The sequence below is a fragment of the Musa acuminata genome, chromosome BXJ1-5 (assembly GCF_036884655.1).
Source record: "Musa acuminata AAA Group cultivar baxijiao chromosome BXJ1-5, Cavendish_Baxijiao_AAA, whole genome shotgun sequence".
In the NCBI taxonomy this organism is placed as follows: Eukaryota; Viridiplantae; Streptophyta; class Magnoliopsida; order Zingiberales; family Musaceae; genus Musa; species Musa acuminata.
The window spans coordinates 3,303,922-3,322,455 of NC_088331.1; the positions used below are offsets into that span (position 1 = coordinate 3,303,922).

The following is an 18,534-nucleotide window of genomic DNA, read 5'->3' on the forward strand; positions in this document are numbered from 1 at the left end:
AGAGAGTGATTCCCAAAAATGCTTTGTCTTCTGCATTTTTTGGATCATGCTCACGCCACATGAGGGAGCTGCCGTGTCGACTGCAGCACCAGGCAAGAAACACGAGGGGTTCAGCGTGGAAGCGCAATCTCCAAGGACATTTAATGGATGTGCAATTTGTCCTGCACTGCAACATGATCGAGTGATATCGTCAGGTATCCGCGGTTGTGCTGCTGCTACTGACGACGACTAGTCATGTGGAGAACGGGCAAACCATTTACTATAGGTTCCATGTTAGGTAGACGTCTTTTCAGTAGGATGATCACCTCCCTCTAAAGAGTTCTGCATCACATGATCACTGCCATTTTTCATCTGTAACTCTGTGTCGTTCCAGTAGATTGGAGGAACATTCCTTTTATCTTCCTTGTTAATTGCTAACTATCCTGTGGTTGAATTAAAAGACGAGTTTTTATGCATTACCCATGGCATTCTGCAGGTTCGATTCCAGACGCATGGATCGTGGACGTCACTGTGCTCCACTCAAATGGTGTCTCCTCCACAAGAATAATGAATATTTGGATGTGAACAATGGGCTCCATCGTATCAACGCCATTATAGATTCTGAGTCGCTTCATGATTAAGATGCGGAAGAAGAAGAAGAAGAAGAAGAATCTACATGTTACCTACTTGCCTTTGAGAACTTGTTATCTAGAGGCCACTTCACCTAACGAGTATTGAGTGGGTAAAAGCTTCAAGAAGACCTCAAAGATTGGTGGTCTTCCTAAGAAGTGGCTTTTTCCTGACGGTGAAGGCGAGAGATGTGCTCGGATGCGTTGTTCATCGCTCCACCTACTCCTTCTCACCATTTGCCACACCTCTCGCTTCTCCATGGCCTATAAATTGCACCTTGTTTGGTTCCTTCTTTTCTCACCAACACCACCCAGTCTTGTTGCCTCTGGCTGGAACCTACATATAACCTCTCTCCCCAATCAACGCCATCAGCATGACCATCGAAGCTGTCGCACCCACCGGCAATGGCCAGACCGTGTGCGTCACTGGTGCGGGAGGCTTCATCGCCTCCTGGCTCGTGAAGCTGCTCTTGGAGAAAGGATACACCGTCAAAGGAACCGTGAGAAACCCAGGTGAAATTAATGGCGTTTACTAGCTTCTTTTATTCTTTTGCCCTTCCATCTTCTTTTGAGACTGCTGCTGCTTCCACAGATGATCCGAAGAACGCGCACTTGAAGGCAATGGAGGGCGCCGCGGAGCGGCTAATACTTTGCAAGGCTGACCTCCTCGACTACGACGCTCTGCGCGAGGCCATCGATGGCTGCCAGGGTGTCTTCCACACTGCTTCTCCCGTCACCGATGATCCTGTGCGATAAGTCTCGGTGCCCAAGGAAGCGATCGCCAGCGCGTCTTCCTTTTGTTCTTATCGATGATAACATAGATATATGTGGGTGTGTGACAGGAGCAAATGGTGGAACCTGCTGTGAGGGGCGCCAGGTACGTGATCATTGCGGCTGCCGAGGCGGGCACCGTCCGCCGCGTGGTGTTCACCTCCTCCATCGGCGCGGTCACCATGGACCCCAACCGCGGTCCCGACGTGGTCGTCGACGAGTCTTGCTGGAGCGATCTCGAGTACTGCAAGAAGACCAGGGTGACTACACCAAACGATTCGACTCAGAGATAAGGATGGTTGCTGACGCTTGACGCTTGTCTCTACCGTCGCAGAACTGGTATTGCTACGGGAAGGTGGTGGCAGAGCAGGCGGCGTGGGAGGTGGCGAGAGAGAAGGGGATGGAGCTGGCGGTGGTGAACCCGGTGCTGGTGCTGGGCCCGCTGATGCAGCCGCAGGTGAACGCCAGCATCGTCCACATACTCAAGTACCTCGACGGGTCGGTGAAGCGGTACACCAACGCGGTGCAGGCGTACGTCGATGTGCGGGACGTGGCCGAGGCGCACCTCCGTGTCTACGAGACCGCTGGGGCCGCCGGCAAGCGCTTCATCTGCGCCGAGCGTGTACTTCACCGGGAGGACGTCGTCCGCATCCTCGCCAAGCTCTTCCCCGAGTACCCCGTACCCAACAAGTAACCCTCCCTCCTCTCTCTCTCTCTCTCTCTCTCTCTCTCTCTCTCTCACGTAATTGCTTTAAAGTGGTGAAAACATATCGCGAAGAAACGATGATATCTTAGTGAGATATCGGTAAATCGGTAAACCAATTCTATAAACCAACTTAAACAGACAACATCACATGAAAGAGAAGGCGTTAACTGAAGACCGACGTATAAATGCATGCATGAAATCTTTGTCATGGGAAGAAATCCAAGTCTAACTTATGGGGAACTTAAACAAGTGATCATCGATCCAACCCGTCTTTGGTCTTCAGATTCCTTTCCTTTCTTTTTCACATAGTTTTCTCATCTACAGATGCCGTGTTAGTCGACTTTGAACATATGCAAACAGGACTCTCCGACTCTTCATATAAACTCGATTAGCCCTTTACATCTGACAAGATTATTTACAGGATTAAGATGGGAGATGCATAGAGCCTCAGAAGAAGAACCTTAGCTTGTAGTACTTCTGAAAAGATAGATAGGTTGATTCATGTGCAGAAAATAAAATAGAGGGAAAAAAGAGATTGGAAGAGAAGGACATAAATAAAGAGCAACAGATACATACAAATGGGGTGTGTTTCCTACTTACTCCTCTTCGGCGTCAGTCTCGTATGTTGGGTCCATTAAAGCTATAAATGATGACAAGGGTATGATTGCAACTTACAACTGTGGAAATAATGGATGGACCACTCGACGCCCACATTTCAACACTAAAAGAAGCATAAAATAGTTGGCATGGAGAGAAGCTCCAATGGCATGTTCGGATAGGATCATTAGGAGGGGAAAAAAAAAATCCCTAAAATTAGAGAAATAATTTTTTTTATTAAGAAATCGGTGCAAACGATCTCAGAATTTTGTTATGAATAGTTATAATCTTCAGCATCTAAGATTGCTAATTTTTTCAACAAAATTAAAATCTTACTTTTTTTTTCCTATTATTTTAACAAAAAATAATTATCAATGATAATAACGAATTAATCCTCATATGATTTAGTGGATAATTCAACCTCTCTCTCTCTCTCTCTCTCTCTCTCTCTCTCTCTATATATATATATATATACATTCTTGGATGAAGAAGATCCCATAAGTCTTCTCTGCAAAATAAATGCCAACCGCACAAAAAAAAACCCTAACAACGAATAACTCCCAACCATCCGTTCTTGTCGAAGCCCAGCTTTACTGGTTTCTGGAGTCGCTGGTACGGAATGTTAGGTTTACCAGTGTGTCCGGTCGAGGGTTTGGTGTGGGTCTTCGTCAGCAACCACCTCAGCATCGCCTCGTAAAGCGTGGAAGGGAGGCTCGAAGCTCTCATATTAATAATACTTCAGAAACATACAGTAATACATACATATGGTACAACACGAAGCAGAATACTGATGCATCCTTGGGATGATGATGGTGGCGGCGGCAGGTGCTCCGACGAGGTGAATCCACGGAAGAAGCCGTACAATTTCTCTGACCAGCAGCTCAGGGACCTCGGCCTGCAGTGTAAGCCGGTGAGCCAGAGCCTGTACGACACCGTGAAGAGCCTCCAGGAGAAGGGCCATCTCCCGGTCATGCCACCTCAATACCAGAAGCTATGATCTCCTCCTGCTCCTGCATGTATACAGGTGATAGGCGTGGCATTAGTACACTGCTGCGTTTATGAACTATGGGACCTTCGTACAAGTGTAGCATTCTCTCTAGTTGACCATCTAACGAGGATTGTGCTTGTTCCGATGATGTCCGCTGATGCTTCTATAACACTCCGATGTAGTTTTAATTGTGTCATCTTAAAAGAGTAGTACGTGAGCTAGCCCTAAGGCTTACGTCTGTTCTGGGAACAGAGACATCAAGAAGGCGCCATATCTATCACCTAATCCACACGCTGCACTCCCGATTGCTTCGCCAGGGAAAGGAGGGAGCCGTTAATGCAGTCGGGTGAGCAGGTTCAGTCTGCATCAGCAGAAAAGATAACACGATATCTCACCTTTTAGTAGTTCTTAAACCATCAAACCAAGGGAGAGACAGAAAACAGGGACTCTCTTCTTCTTCTTCTTCTTCTTCTTCTTCTTCTTCTTCTCTCACTCCTTGAAAGGAGTTAACTGCACAAATGAGCACTCAGACCGAGAAACGGTGAAAACAGGGGTTATATTTCTATTTGTTTCTTCTTCTTCTTCTTCTTCTTCTTCTTTTCTCTCTCCTTATAAGGCAACAAATTGAATGGCTTTAAATCGTGTCCTATAAACACTTTTTCTACACTTCACCAGACTCTATAAATGAATAATCTTTTGGATCCAAAGCCATGAGAAAGACCACCAAAAGAACAGTAAAAACACATAAAAGTACTAATTTGTTCTCTCTGGAGAAATGGGGTCCTGATGTTTCTTGTTCTGGCATATAACACAGTAAGTTCCTCGGCGAAACATCAGATGATGATTTATGACTCGGACATGTATGATCAGGCAGGCTTGAGATCTTATCAGATAGCATAATTCTTCTGGGGAAAAAACAACTCACCAGATGGGAAAGCGGCCTGTGATCTTGGGTGGGTGAGCTTCAAACATCTTCCATTATAAAAAATGCTGCCCTTCGAGATGCCTTCTTGGTGAGATGCAAATCCTCTGCAGCCCTTCTAGATTTCCTATCAATCTCTGTAGCATGACCAACAAATCAAACATAAATCGCTTTCTTGCAAACCACTGATCTCATCAGGCAAATTACAACTTGCTAGTGTGTTAAATACATAATCTAATGCACCTAAGCATCTCTCACATCCCAATGCAATATATGCCACACACAACAATGATAGAACAGGAGGAGAAATAATAATATGAACGAATTTATTCAGCTTTTCTTTTTTTTTTGGACATTATTAAAGATTGTAGAATAAGGACTTACCCGAGGGCTAGGCCGGTTCATATATCTCCATCTCGACGTCAGATCTCAGGGATCAAACGATAATAAACAAGAGCACATTGACTCCATAGCAAGGGGAAATCTACCGTGGGTGGCCATCAAGATCATACAGTTCAAACAGGTTCACAAATGGACATGAAGTCTCCACCTTCCACCGAAAATTAAGATTTTTGCATGGCCTTCCGGGACACAATCTTGCGACGTGTATGGGAAGAAGATTTATTTCCTTGGCCTCAAGGTGTATGAGAGCTATCAAAACTGATGACACAGCAGAGAGAACAGACTCAAGGCATGGCTAAAACTCATGATGTCTTCAGGAGGTTGAACAACTCCCTGTGGTTATTGCCTGTTTAATATGGAAAATTGGATCTAAATCTAAAGTCAGATCATGTTAGATCGGATCCATTGACAGGCTTAGGAAGGTCACTTCCGAAGGATTGGCCACCAAAAGACATGTGCCTCGGAGAAGGTTCTTGAACAGTGCCTTCATTGCCAGTGGATGCAATTGCAGCAGAAATGTCAACCATTGAGTTCTCTCTGCTTCGAAACCTTTTTCCTTTTTCCTGAAAATGGGAACCAAAATCCCACCAAAAAGTACTCATCTTCGAAACCTTTTTCCTGCTTTAAAGCCTTTCTGTCAATCTCGTTCCCTTCTTTCCAGCTACTTCGAAGCTCCTGAGAGAAGGCGGATGGTCGGATACTATCAAAATCTAAAATCTTTGACAGCAGACTGTTGCTTAGAAGTGGTGGATGGTATGCAACTCCTAACTTAAGCCGGCTCAGCTACTTCCAGCAGCTCAAGTGCAACTCTGGCTGTTCTCCAACAACTTCTTTTACCTTTTTTCCTCTAGAAAGAGGGGAGATTCCTCCTGCCACAAAATAGAGCTATGTGCATCAAAGATATTTTAGAAGCAACAAGAAAAGATGCAGACCGACTTCTATTAACTAGAAATCTCAAATCAAAACTTCTACCCTCTTTTTTCCCCTCTGAAGAAAGATCAAAAGAGGTTCCTGCTGAAATTGGACGAAACATTATGAAAAAAAATATATTTGAGCAACAGCTAAGGAAATCCACCAACTTACCTGAAGTATTAAAACTGAAACGAACAAGAACACAGAACTGTACACTGTTGACTATTATGACTTTAGAGGATCTATGACATACTGATTTTGGCCAACTCAGAGTCATGCCAACATACATGACAACCACTAGATCAAAATTTTCAGAGAAGCTTATTCTTGAAAAAGATTATTAAGATCTTGGTACTGGAATTTGTTGCCACATTTTAGTAAGGCAAAGAAAGGTTATAGCTAGCGGAGAGGAGGTTATTTGGAAGTCAGATTTTCTTGTTTGATGCTGAACTGCAACCATCTTGGCGGATATAAATGCAACAAAATGAAAGAGAAAATAATCTCAAAGTTTAAAGGATATTGTAGAATATAGCAGAAGATAACTATTTGGTTATCTTCTGCTATACAAAGTATACCACAGAGCAAGTAACTCTACACATACAATTTAGAAACTTAAGAGAGACTACATAACAGAAAATAACTTAACAGTAAAAGTGTATAGTTTGGAGTGAATAAAATGCAATAATTTCTTTATTCCAGAACCTGAAGGAAAGGTTGTGATGGCAACAGTCTTGACATCTTTTAGGAGACATCATTATTCAGCCTGAGTTAATAAACTGCAAGCAACCAGAGTTGGCAACGACAAGGCATGACATTAAATCAATGATAAAATGAGACAAAATCCTATAAATTAGTGGTTAAAATTTATGCAAAGACAAATCTAAAGGGCTCGGTATTAATCAAGGATAAAATGAGACAAAATCCTGTAAATTGGTCTGTTAAATCTTATTCAAAGACAAATCTAAAAGGCACAGTAAATCAAGGATAAAATGAGACAAAATCGTGTAAATTGGTCTTTTAAAACTTATTCAAAGACAAACCTGCAAATGCTCCTGTGAGGCAGGGCGAGTCCACACTAGATGGGGCCATGAAACCTGAAGTAGATTTGGTTAGAAATCATAAACAAAAGATATGTGGTTTGTCATTCTTGCTGTGCTAATTGCAGTACATTTATTATTTGCTATTTGAAAAATTTTGGAGAATCTCCTTTCAAATATCAAAGAAAAGCAAGACGAAAATAGAGACCCTTCAATTGTCATATGCGTCGGTTCTCAACTGAAAACCAGTAGAGATGTACTTGTGTTAGTCATTAATTCAAGAAAGCCATTAATCAATAAGATATAGCATTCCAGAGGACATTATATATCTGTTTGGTCAACAAAACTGAAATGAAAAGAGATGATGGATGATTAGATAATAAGAGAATAATATATTATGTACAGACCAGTGATTGAAAAAGGCACTCGGACGCTCGCCTAGGCGCTCGGGCGAGGCGAGGCGAGGTGAGGCGAGGCCCGACCGCCTCGCTAATCTCCCAGGCGCCGCGCTTCAAATAGGCGCCGTTGGGCACTCGCCCGAGCCCAGGCGCTGGGCGCTTCGGGCGAGCGCCTGGGTAAACCAAGGCGACCGAACCAGGATTTTAGGTATGGTTCGGTTGGTTAGTTGGTTCAATCGAACCAACTAAACCGATATAACCCTTACCCAACCCTAACCCTTACCCAACCCTAACCCGCTGCCACTCCCGATCCCGATCTCGATCTCGCTGCTCGCCGTTGTCGCTGCTGGCAAACGCTACCGCTGTCGCCGCTCGCCGCTATCGCTGCTCGCAAACGCTGCCTCTATCGCCGCTCGCGCCTCCCGCTGCTCGCCGCTGTCGTTGCTCGCAAACGTTGCCTCTGTCGTCGCTCGCGCCTCCCGTTGCTCGCTGCTCCTGCTCCCGCTGCCGCTGCTCGCCGCTGTCACTGTCGCCTCTTGCGCCTCCCGCTGCTGCTGCTGCCGTTGCTCTCCGCTCGCCACTGCCGCTGCCACTGTCGTCGCTCGCCTCTACCGCCGCTCGCCGTTGCTTCCTCGTTTCTCAATCAGCAGGCTCAGTATATAGTATACTGTTAATATTAAGTTTATTTGAAATGATTAATTTTTAATACTATTAATAGATTTTCTTAATTTAATAGTATATTTTTATTTAAAATTTTAAATAATTATATTTATTAATTATATTATATATTTTTATATTTTAACGCCTCGCTTCGCTCGGGCAAGCGCATGGGCGAGCGCCCAGCGCCTCGGGCGTTTTGCCTTTTGACGCCTAACGCTTTTTAAATCACTGGTACAAATATTGAGTTATAAATTTTCTGATCGAAATTAAAGAACCTTAAAGGAAAAGGGGGTTCTCAGTGGGATTTCTTGAAAGAAAAGCCAGCTGAAAAATACTGCCTCTTTGACTAATGAAATTTCTATGCAACAAACTAAATTAGACACTATGAAGGGTTTGTCAAAGCACTGGAGTAATTTTATTTGTTACTTTAGAGAACCGGTAAATTAGGCAAAAATAAATTCATAAAAGAACTCAATGATACACTTGGTTTTCCAGTGCTGTTCAAATTGAGATTTAAGGAACCAGTTTTCTCTGATCTATCAATGCTGGAAGTATACAATTTTACTAGAACAAACAAAGTGATTCGACAACTCAAACGAAAATCATGAATGAATTAAAACAAAAAATGTGAAAGAGAAAGTAATTGATTAGAGAGGCCCCCATAGAAAATACAAATTCGAGTCACAACAACATGTAAAAGAGAAGAAAGCAAGACGTCACTAGAGCCTAGGAAAAAATCATTAGATTGACTTACCAACTCGTTTGGCAAGCACACAATAGTGAAGCTAGAGCCTAGAGTCCAAAAAGAATCTCGCTATTGACAACATAAGTATAAAAAAGAGTGTCGTGCTATGCTATTCCTTCGTAATGTTTAAATGTTATCGGTACTCGACTAAGCATGAGATTTAGAACATGGATTAATTTAAAAATTCTAAAACTATTGGGACAAGTAAATATTGTTTCAGTGAAATACCATCTACCCACTAGATGCTTTAAAAGAACTTTTAAGTATGAAATTTCATTTTGATCTTGTGATTTAAAAAACGTTAGACGTCGAAAGACGTTAAGGTCTAAAAATACTCGAGACGCTAGACGCTCGCCCGAGCGAAACAAGACGCTAAAATAAAAAAAAAATATAATTAATAAATATAATTATTTAAATAAAAATATATTATTAAATTAAGAAGATCCAAGGTACAAAATCATAATGTCATATTAACAAAAAAAAATCTCAAAAATCAAAATAATAAAATTTTACATCAAAGTCATTCATGATAATCAATATTATTATCATTTTCATACAAATCATCTTTATTGAATTTGTCATCTTCCTCTTGTCTTTCCTCTTCATTAAAATATATTTCATTATTTATATCTTCAACAATAGTAAGAGCTGAGTTTAATGCTTTTACACTTATTTTTCTCTTTGTTATCTGTCTTACATATGTTTGTAATTCTCCAGCATCTGAAACTCTTGTCACATCTCACCATGTCAATCTATCATATTCAAATACAAGCTCGTCTTCGGCATCTTGCAAGTTGTCACTCATTTCTCTCACCAATCACTCGTTTGAATCATCAATATCTTGTAATAAAATTGGATCAATTCTATTTCGTAAATCATGACAAACCTTTAAAGCTTGTTTATACTTTATATAAACAAGATCATATAATCGTTGATGTTCCAACCGATTTTTTCTCCGTGAGTGAATATGTCATGTCATATAATTTAAAAATATATTAATATATCTATCTAAATAAATAAATTAATTAAAATAAAAAATATTTAGTGATGCTTACATGCTCAAAGACACTCTAGTTTCGCTTATAACCCGAAGCACCACAATCAAACTAAGTACTTTGATAACAAATTATTACAAGTTTGGGGTGAAATTTTTAAATAGATTTCATCATTCAGTTATAAAATTTATGTTATTACTAGTAACAACATAGTAATATACTATAGATGAAATTAATTATGTCAAATAATTAATACTTGAAGACGTAATTGTCTTGGATCGAAGAATTCCAAAAAATCCTTCAGCATTTTTATATAGAGATCATTCATAAATAATCTTATCTTGTACCTCGAGGCTTGAAACTAATCTTGTAACGTATTGATATAACCCATCCAAAACTTCTACATCAAACCCAACAAATTTAATCTTATAAAAAAATTCAGTGTTCAAATAATATTCTACTACATATAAGGGACGATGAAGTTGACAATTCCATCTTTTGTTAATGATTGTAAAAATTTTCTCATATTTTTCTTCATTTTCATTAAAAGACATTTTAATCGTCTCCTTCGCTCTATCCATAGTCTCATAAATATATCCTATTGCATACTTATTTTCATGATCCACCAACCAAAGAACTCGAATAAGAGGATCCATTACTTTTAATATATAAATTATATGATTTCAAAAGGATGATATTAAGATGATATCAGTAGCCCTCTTGCCTTTTGCTTCTTTTGCTCATCTGCTTATCCCCCATTTCTCAAAGGTAAACATATTTCTCAGAGTATGTTTTGACGATGCACGCTCTGTAATGTCAAGAATGAAGTAGTAAATCGGGTGATACCATATCTCACTGATTCTTTATTGTATATGAATTCTCCCATCATATTCAAAGTCCCAATATTATTATAAAGAAATCCAATAACTACAATTATCCTTTCTAAAATTTTCTTGATGTATAGAATCTTTCCAATATCCTCTAGCATTAAATCAATATAATATGTCAAGAGTCCAATATAAATGCTTTCTTTTTATTTCAAGTAATTTACCTAAGACAAATAATAATAAAAATAATAAGACTTAAGATTTTAACACATGTAATTGAAAATAAAATAATTAAAAAAAATTAAAAGATGAATATTACCAACTAATACATAGTTGCTTCTATTATCGGTTATGACTTCGAACGATATTTTGTTCTCCAATTTCTGACAAATAAATTATATATCTTGTCTCTAGATTTTACAAAAGATGAAGCATTTTCACAAATATAATCCCTAAAGAATAATTAACCATAAAATTAATTATACTGTTGCGTCTCCTTTCAATCCAAGCATCTGATATAATAGAATAACCATGTATTGCCCATGATTCTTTATGACTCTTTAGTAAGTCATTTGTATAATTCAACTCCTTTTGCAACAGTGAAACTCGTATCTTATAATAACTTGGAGGTTTTAATCATGTACCATATCTTCCAATAGCTTCAATTATTTCCTTAAAACTATCTAAACGAGTTGTATTAAGAGGAAGACTAGCTTGATAGAAGAAGTGAGTAATGTGCTGAATTGTTCTTCCTCTTATTTCTTTATCACAAGCATCACATATATTTGTTTGTCTAAATTTTGAGCCTCTTGTTTACTCTTATTGCTTCTGTGATCCTTGAAACAAATATAGATCTAATGATCCTTTTATACCCTTCTTAGTACTCATAACTTATTTTCCTTTTTTGTTGTATATTTTTTTCCCACTTGGGTTAATACTCATAGAATAATCTTCTTCATCATCTTGAGATGTTTAACATTATCTTCTGGTAAATTTTCGTAAGATTCATTCTTTTGCATCTTTTTTTTTTCATTCATATAACTCAACAACTCTTCTTTTACCTCAAGTGGACACTTTTTACTGCAGCATTTTTAAAATTTACTACTAGATTTTGTTTTGCACAAAAAATACTGCCTCTAATAGTTTTATCGTAGAACATACAAATTATTGCATTAGGATCTTTTGAATCCTTTAGATAGTTATACTTCCATGCAGAATTTTATTTTAATGTCATTAGAGAATCTATTAAGTTGCTCTATACACTTGTCATTTATCCTGAAATATAACAATAATTTCAAATAAATAAAAATTAACAGTATCAAAATCAAAATAATATATTATTAATTTAATAAATAAAAATACTATTACTAATATACAATTAACAATATATTGTTAAAATACTATTAATAATATATTATCGAAGTGAGAAAAATGTGACAAAAAGGAAGACCGAGACTGCTGACTAAGAGCAGCAGTAGCGACAGTGGGAGCGACGACAACGACAACAGGAGTGGGAGCAGTGGCAGTGGGAGCGATGAGCGGTATCAGCAGCGGGAGTAGCGAGCAGCGATAGTGGGAGCGATAGCAACGAGTAGTGACAGCAGCGACGAGCAATGACAACAATGGCGAGCAATGACAGCAACGACAAGCAGCGACAACGGAGAAGAAATCTCGACGACAAAATCACGAGCAGGGTTAGGATTGGAGAAGTCACAAGAGGAAAGTTGATATCGGTGCTTTAGTTGGTTCGATTGAACCAATTAAACCACTGGAGATCGAACCAAACCCAAAACGTTGGTTCAATCGTCTGATTTAACTCGAGCGCTCGCTCAAAATGCCCGACACCTAGGCTTGAGCGAGCGCCCAAGTGGCGCCTCTTTGAAGCACACCGTCTAGAAATGAAGCGTGACGCTCGAGCCTCACCTCGCTTAGCCCGAGTGCCTATTGAAATCACTGCTTTGATCAAATGGACCATAGGTTATTTTGTCCAGCTTACTGTTTACATTTGTTAAATACTACATTACCAAAATACAACAGTTACCTAAAAAGAACTATTAAGTAGTCAGTTTTTTGTGCCACAAAATCAATCTGGAGATTAATAGAAATGCTTATGTAGTGATCATAGTAACTCTCAGATTCTTCTAATATTGCTATTACTAAAAATCAGGGAGTTCACATGATCAGAAAATGTAATTAAAAAGAGTACTATGATGTTGCTCAGCCCTAAACCTTGTTTGATGCTAGAAGTGTATCCTGTCCTTATACAAGTCTAACAACACAGTACTACAACTAATACATCTAAAACGAACTTATACTCCCCGTCACCATATATTACATAGATAAACAAAAAAAAAAAAATCTAACAGCTTGGTAAACATAAAACATAAAATGAAATCTGTGGAGTTAGGAGAAAGATCTAACTACCGCGTGAGTAAATAGAAGGATGAACACGGAAGCTGCAACATACTTCTCTTTTCAGAAGAATGCTTTTCTGTTTAGACCAGCTAACTATACAAGACCGTCCTGTAGACTCTTTTAGATTGCAATCAAATTTCTGTTTCATATATACCATGTGGAAGTTGATACCTAACATATCCATACGTTTAATCTAGAATAGTTAAAAATTGGGCCTCCCATTCATAACATAGAGAACATCAAACTCATATTCATTAATTGAAAATTAAAAATGGAAATTAAGTGTATACATCAAAGATTCACATTCAGAGAAAGCATAAGTTGAGGTATGATAATAAGTTTAGTCATATTGCTCAAATAGATTAACCGAGCAATTCATATTGCTCAAATAGAGAAAACAATAATTTAAAATTAGTTACAAGGGGCAGAAAAGAGGGAAACAGAGCTCAAGTATTTTTAAGTTACTTGGAGTTAAAGTTTAGTCTTCTTCTTACCAGCATCCTCTATATGGAAGGAAAAGAAATGTCTTTGCTCAACAAAGAGACTATTTGCATCTATATTGATCTTGCAGATGAACATAAACATCCAAACTATGTCATCAAAAAACCTACTTAAGACACCCATTGGATACTTCATAAAAAAAATGTTAATTAGTTTATTCACATATTCATTTTAAACATACAAAATTTGACATTTATTCACATATTGATCTTGGTGATGCATATACGAAGGTTGGGGTCATGATACGTGCCTCTAGAATTTATTCTTAACATTTTCCTTATAATTTATTCTCTTTCGAATTCATCTTATTTTGTGTAGTTTCATCTTTTATCATTCCAGTGTGTCTAATACTTAAAAAGTGCTTAACAAAATTTATGGACATCACAATATTATTTATCAATTCTCGTTTTTTTAGAGGGGGGGATGTTCACTTCCCTAAACCAAATATTTACGGCCATCTGCACCCTCCCATTCCAGAACCAGTTTTGAATCTTCTGTTCACCAACCTATGTAAATCAGCAGCAACATATGTCACATATTTCAACTTTTGGGTCTTTGAAATCCTTTCAAACATATTGCTAGTTACATCTCTTCCTAGGGCATCTATCTTGAGCATGTGTTTCATACTCTCCTTCAAAATTGTTGGGTTTCTTGTACTCAGGAAGTGTTTTACAGAATACATGGACATGGTAGTACATTTATCGATCAAATTATCACCTTTTGCTATATTCACCTTATAGAGTTAATCTATTTAAGCATCAAAACTTATGCTCTTCTCTATGTATCTTGGTCGCTCACACCTTCCTTGAAACACTAACATGCATGCACCTTAATTTGACTTGTAATAAACAAAGATCGCTTTAGGTTTTAGCTAAATTTCTGATCCTACAACTTAATGTAACTTACTAAAAGACAAATCCATTCCAACAAATTTGTGAAGCATAAATTTGAAAGGTCCATACAACTTATTTGTGAAGCATGTTCCAAAGATCTCTAAGTTCATTTTGTTGGATATCCAACAACAAAAAATTTCAGTGTTCATCGTGTTTTCGAACAATTAAATAAGATTCATCCTTCTCCGATGACAAAGAATGACACAGCTGACAGAAAATTTTATTGTAACTAATCTTATGAGTGTTTAAGAGAAGAGGACATGTTAACACAAATCATTGCTTCTCAAGATCAAGCCTTTTTTGCATATTATACATTAAAACAAACTGTCAACCAGAGTCAACCAAGAAAGAATCACAGGTCAATCCTAGTCACCAAGTGTAGGAGATTTGAGCTGGTGAAGATTGCTATGGATTGTTTACCAGTTCTAGATTTCGAATTCATGGCTAGGGATTATATATCCCATTAAATTTTCTGAACAAGGTGTTGGACATGCTAGAACTTATTCTAAGGTTTGCTGGGACTTGTTTAAGTATGCCCATTAAATGGTGTCTTCTCTTCTGCTTGCTTGCCTGCTTATACTGCAACATGCCATTGTATGTATGTATGTCATTCTCTCCCTCCCCCCTCCATGTTGTATTTCCACACTCATGAAATAACCTGGGGTCTTCCACTCCTTGCCAAAGAACATTAGTCAGGGATATCACCATCAGTGAACAGATGAAAAGATTCAAAAGAAAGCCTACTTGGGATGGTCCAACGGATCAAAGGTCAATATGAATCAATATGACAACACAAGTTCCTATAGATTTTTTATCCAGCAAAGGTACTTGGAAAAACATTACTAATCTACCGAGTTATCCAGAAGAATAGTATTTGCCTCCATACCAGCCCATAGACCTCAGGTAGCAAAAGAGAAGATTAAATATAAAGTAGGTTGACAAAGAGGATGCCACCCTAAAGCCAGATAATTAACAGAATACAGAAATATACTATTAAGTACATGTTTATTAGTTTTTCCATGTGTTTCAACTCGACAATAAAAAACATCACCTTAAACAAAGCACACCCAAAAGAGTATAGGTGACATTCTATATAGTACTTAGATCCCTACTGCATCTGGCATCAATAGAATATTTTTATTTGCAATGTAACCATATTAAATGAAGAGTACTCTATGAATCATAAATATGCTGATGTCCCATTATCCTAACAGTAAAAAACTCTACGTTACAGAAGCTTTCCTGACCCATGTACGACGCACGAACCGGATAGGGGTCATTGCTGACAAAAAAGAAAAAAAAAACTAGTAAGAGTTAGCTGAACCCAAAGCAAATTGGACAAAGTGGAGATAAGGTGCTATGGTTTAAGCAGAAGATTCACAAATAACAACTAAGATCATCCAGCAAAATCAATGGAGCATCTGCCTAAAGATTATTAAGAACAAAAATAAGATGATTAAACATGGAACACTATTTCAAAATGAAAGAACACAAAGTCAGGAAAGTATAGTGATCTTACTAAGTTAACTGGAGCCACTCTAGACCACTCTTCTAAATCTTGTATTGGGGCTCAGCATGACAACAAGATGCACTTTGTTTTTCTCCTTGTAGCAGAGCCATTCAATTATTCTTAGTTCAGAGAGGAGTTATGTACCTTCTGGTACTACTGACAAAGTGAAGGATAGGATGTGACGCGTATATGGTCACTAAATCCACAAAACAAACTAAAGGCACAATAAACATGACATGATAAATGATTCTCTGATAGAAATAAACATTGTAGAAATTTTTTCCCCACGGGGAGATGGTATTAATGGCTAAGGAAGAACGAAAAACGGAATGGCTTGGGTCAAAATGTCAAAGCAAAGTGGTGCTTGTCACCATGTTGAAGCCTTCATTATGAATTTAAGCCAAGAAAAAGACTTCTAGCTTAGATACCATCTTCCATCGTCTAAGCTCTTACCATAATTTACACAAAATAACGTTCCAGGCTTGTTCTCCTGGATTCATTTGTCTTCGGACAGAGAAAGCTTAAAGACGTACCCATGTCATTATTTCAACTGGGAACGACCACATTATTTCCTATTGCACAATAAAAAAAAGGGAAATTAGAACCAACAAAATTTTCCCTCCTGATTCCTTGCCAATTCATCATGGTTTGTATTCTCATAATCTCAAGGTGGGCTAAAGAAAAAAGCAGTGATGCGTTGTATTCTCGTAATCTCAGAAACACAATGTCTCTTCTAGAATCATCTTATACCGAAAGAAAAATCATCATGTCGACACATCTTAGTTAACCGAAAACAAAAATCAACTAAATCTTTGATTACTCCACACGGTCATTGAACGAGACAGCATGCCATCCCACCATAATATCCAATACTCAGATAGCAAAGTTGAATTTTCCACATAATAAACAATACCGAGTGTCGATCTCTTTGTAATACCTAACAATTCATATTTGTCAACAAGATTCAGGAAACGATATCAAATAAGTGGCTAGTCCTCGGTGCTTATTAGAACTCATACGAAAGAAAACGCAAGTCCAAGATCTTTCTTCTTAAATCATATGCAATCAATCTCATAACAAGAACGTTTGACACCGCTATTACAGAAGTCGTGAATTTAAATGTCTAACATACATCAATCAATCGACACACAATGTCCATACATGCACTGCTTAATCGGGAAGGAGCATAAATTACTCAAATGCCAGTAACTATCGGTGACAAGGAATAAAAGCCTCCTTGTCGAGAACCTGAGCGTGTTTTACCTCTAAGAAATGATTAAGAACGGCGAACACAGAACGAAGTCCGAATTACTGATCCAACAAATCCGATAGCATGCGCGAAGCAACGAATAACTGCATATAGCAATCGAAGGATAAGAGAATAGAAAGAAGCAGCAACAGATCCATGAACCGGAAAAAAAGAAGAATACAGAAAATGAGGGAAAAAAAAGGAAGCAATCCAAAGAATCTGCTGTAACTGGCGAAAGGAAGCGATTTCTCATCCAAGAAACATCATCCAAGATCAGCTCCTTGACGATATGGAGAGCAAACAATAAGAAAAAAGTGAGGAGGAGGAGGAGGAGGAGGAGAGGACGGATCGAAGAAGAAGAAGACCGTCCAGCAGCACAAGAGGAAGAGGAAGATACAGACAGGAACAAGACGTGTAACCCTGCCCTCATCCTATCTCGCTGCCGGATGAACAACTGCGCCTCAAAAGTCACGCAGTAGTTATCCTGTTATTTCCCTAACCCCCCTTCTCTTTTATTTTCTTTTGTTATCTGATTTCTTCACCCTCTCGATTCGTCGAGTTGCCACTCCAATTTTTTCGGCGCATCAAAGATGAAATCGGGAGGAGAGCGGAACAAACTACTGCCATGAAATGATAGACCCTACGCTGCTACATCTCCGCACCTCGAAACAAACCCACAAGGGAAGAGACGTCTCGGCGGAACAGATGGCCGACACGAGATGAGTAAGAGAGAGAGCAGCGCACGCGTGTCCGCCCCTCCATCGATGCAATAATCCATACATGGAAAGCATCCTCACCCTCGCCTCTTTCCTATCGCCCGTTGGGTTTTGCCCAGCCGCAGTCGGGAGTAAACCGAAGGGGAGAGTAGCATCTACATCTGCCCAACTCACCCACCGCGCACCGCCGGGGAGGTGGAGATGACAGAGAGAGTAGTGAGCACGCAGCAGCGACGGCATCGAGGCGGTGCGGTCGCCGCTGTGTGCTCACTCTCTTCTGTCAACCCGGGTGACCCCCGGACGACACCGCGGTCACACTGTGAGAGAGAGAAACAAGAGATGAGGAGTAAAGAGACGATCCATATCAAAAATAGAAGGCGATCCATCCACCGGCCGCGCTTTACCGCCTCCATTCTTGTCTCCCGACCCACCTCCAATTCTAGGGTTTTTTTTGCTTCAGCGAAAACGCTAGCCAACCTCGCCTCTCCTATGTCGCTCGCTCGGTTTCGCATCCTATTTATCGCCAACTCGCACGTGTCGCCCTCCTCTTCCTCCTCCCTGTGACGTGGAACAAAGCTAAATGGGAACGTCCCGATTCGGATGCCTCTCTCTCTCTCTCTCGATAATTAATAATAATTGTAATTTCTAATTATTTTTTGGGGAATATATTTCGTCCTTGGTT

The 18,534-nt window shown here is 39.2% G+C and overlaps 1 protein-coding gene and 1 long non-coding RNA gene across 5 annotated transcripts; one reads left to right on the forward strand and one right to left on the reverse strand.

The window, feature by feature from the left end:
- Positions 1 to 677: 677 nt before the first annotated feature.
- Positions 678 to 3,818, forward strand: LOC135673033 (cinnamoyl-CoA reductase 1-like). The gene is made up of 5 exons (XM_065181709.1): positions 678 to 1,121; positions 1,201 to 1,355; positions 1,451 to 1,639; positions 1,714 to 2,069; positions 3,508 to 3,818. The coding sequence occupies exons 1-5, from the start codon at positions 983 to 985 to the stop codon at positions 3,677 to 3,679; spliced, it is 1,011 nt and encodes a 336-aa protein (XP_065037781.1). The 5' UTR covers positions 678 to 982; the 3' UTR covers positions 3,680 to 3,818.
- On the reverse strand, positions 3,377 to 18,329 carry LOC135673034 (uncharacterized). Of its 4 annotated transcripts, none has more exons than XR_010513212.1 (4): positions 6,947 to 18,329; positions 4,977 to 5,863; positions 4,596 to 4,729; positions 3,377 to 4,031 (listed from the first exon to the last, which is right to left on the reverse strand). It is a non-coding gene; the product is annotated as an uncharacterized LOC135673034 (long non-coding RNA). The 4 variants fall into 4 exon arrangements; XR_010513213.1 differs by lacking the exon at positions 3,377 to 4,031 and having other exon boundaries at positions 4,211 to 4,729; positions 6,947 to 17,240; positions 17,366 to 18,329; XR_010513214.1 differs by lacking the exon at positions 3,377 to 4,031 and having other exon boundaries at positions 4,401 to 4,729; positions 6,947 to 7,000; positions 15,897 to 18,329.
- Positions 18,330 to 18,534: the final 205 nt, after the last annotated feature.

What these genes read in the sequence shown, in the direction of transcription:
- LOC135673033 (XM_065181709.1), top strand. Translation starts at nt 983, where the DNA reads ATGACCATCGAAGCTGTCGCACCCACCGGCAATGGCCAGACCGTGTGC. An exon ending in CTCCCGTCACCGATGATCCT is followed by an intron (nt 1,356 to 1,450) that starts GTGCGATAAGTC and finishes GGTGTGTGACAG; the next exon opens with GAGCAAATGGTGGAACCTGC. An exon ending in GAGTACCCCGTACCCAACAA is followed by an intron (nt 2,070 to 3,507) that starts GTAACCCTCCCT and finishes TGGCGGCGGCAG; the next exon opens with GTGCTCCGACGAGGTGAATC.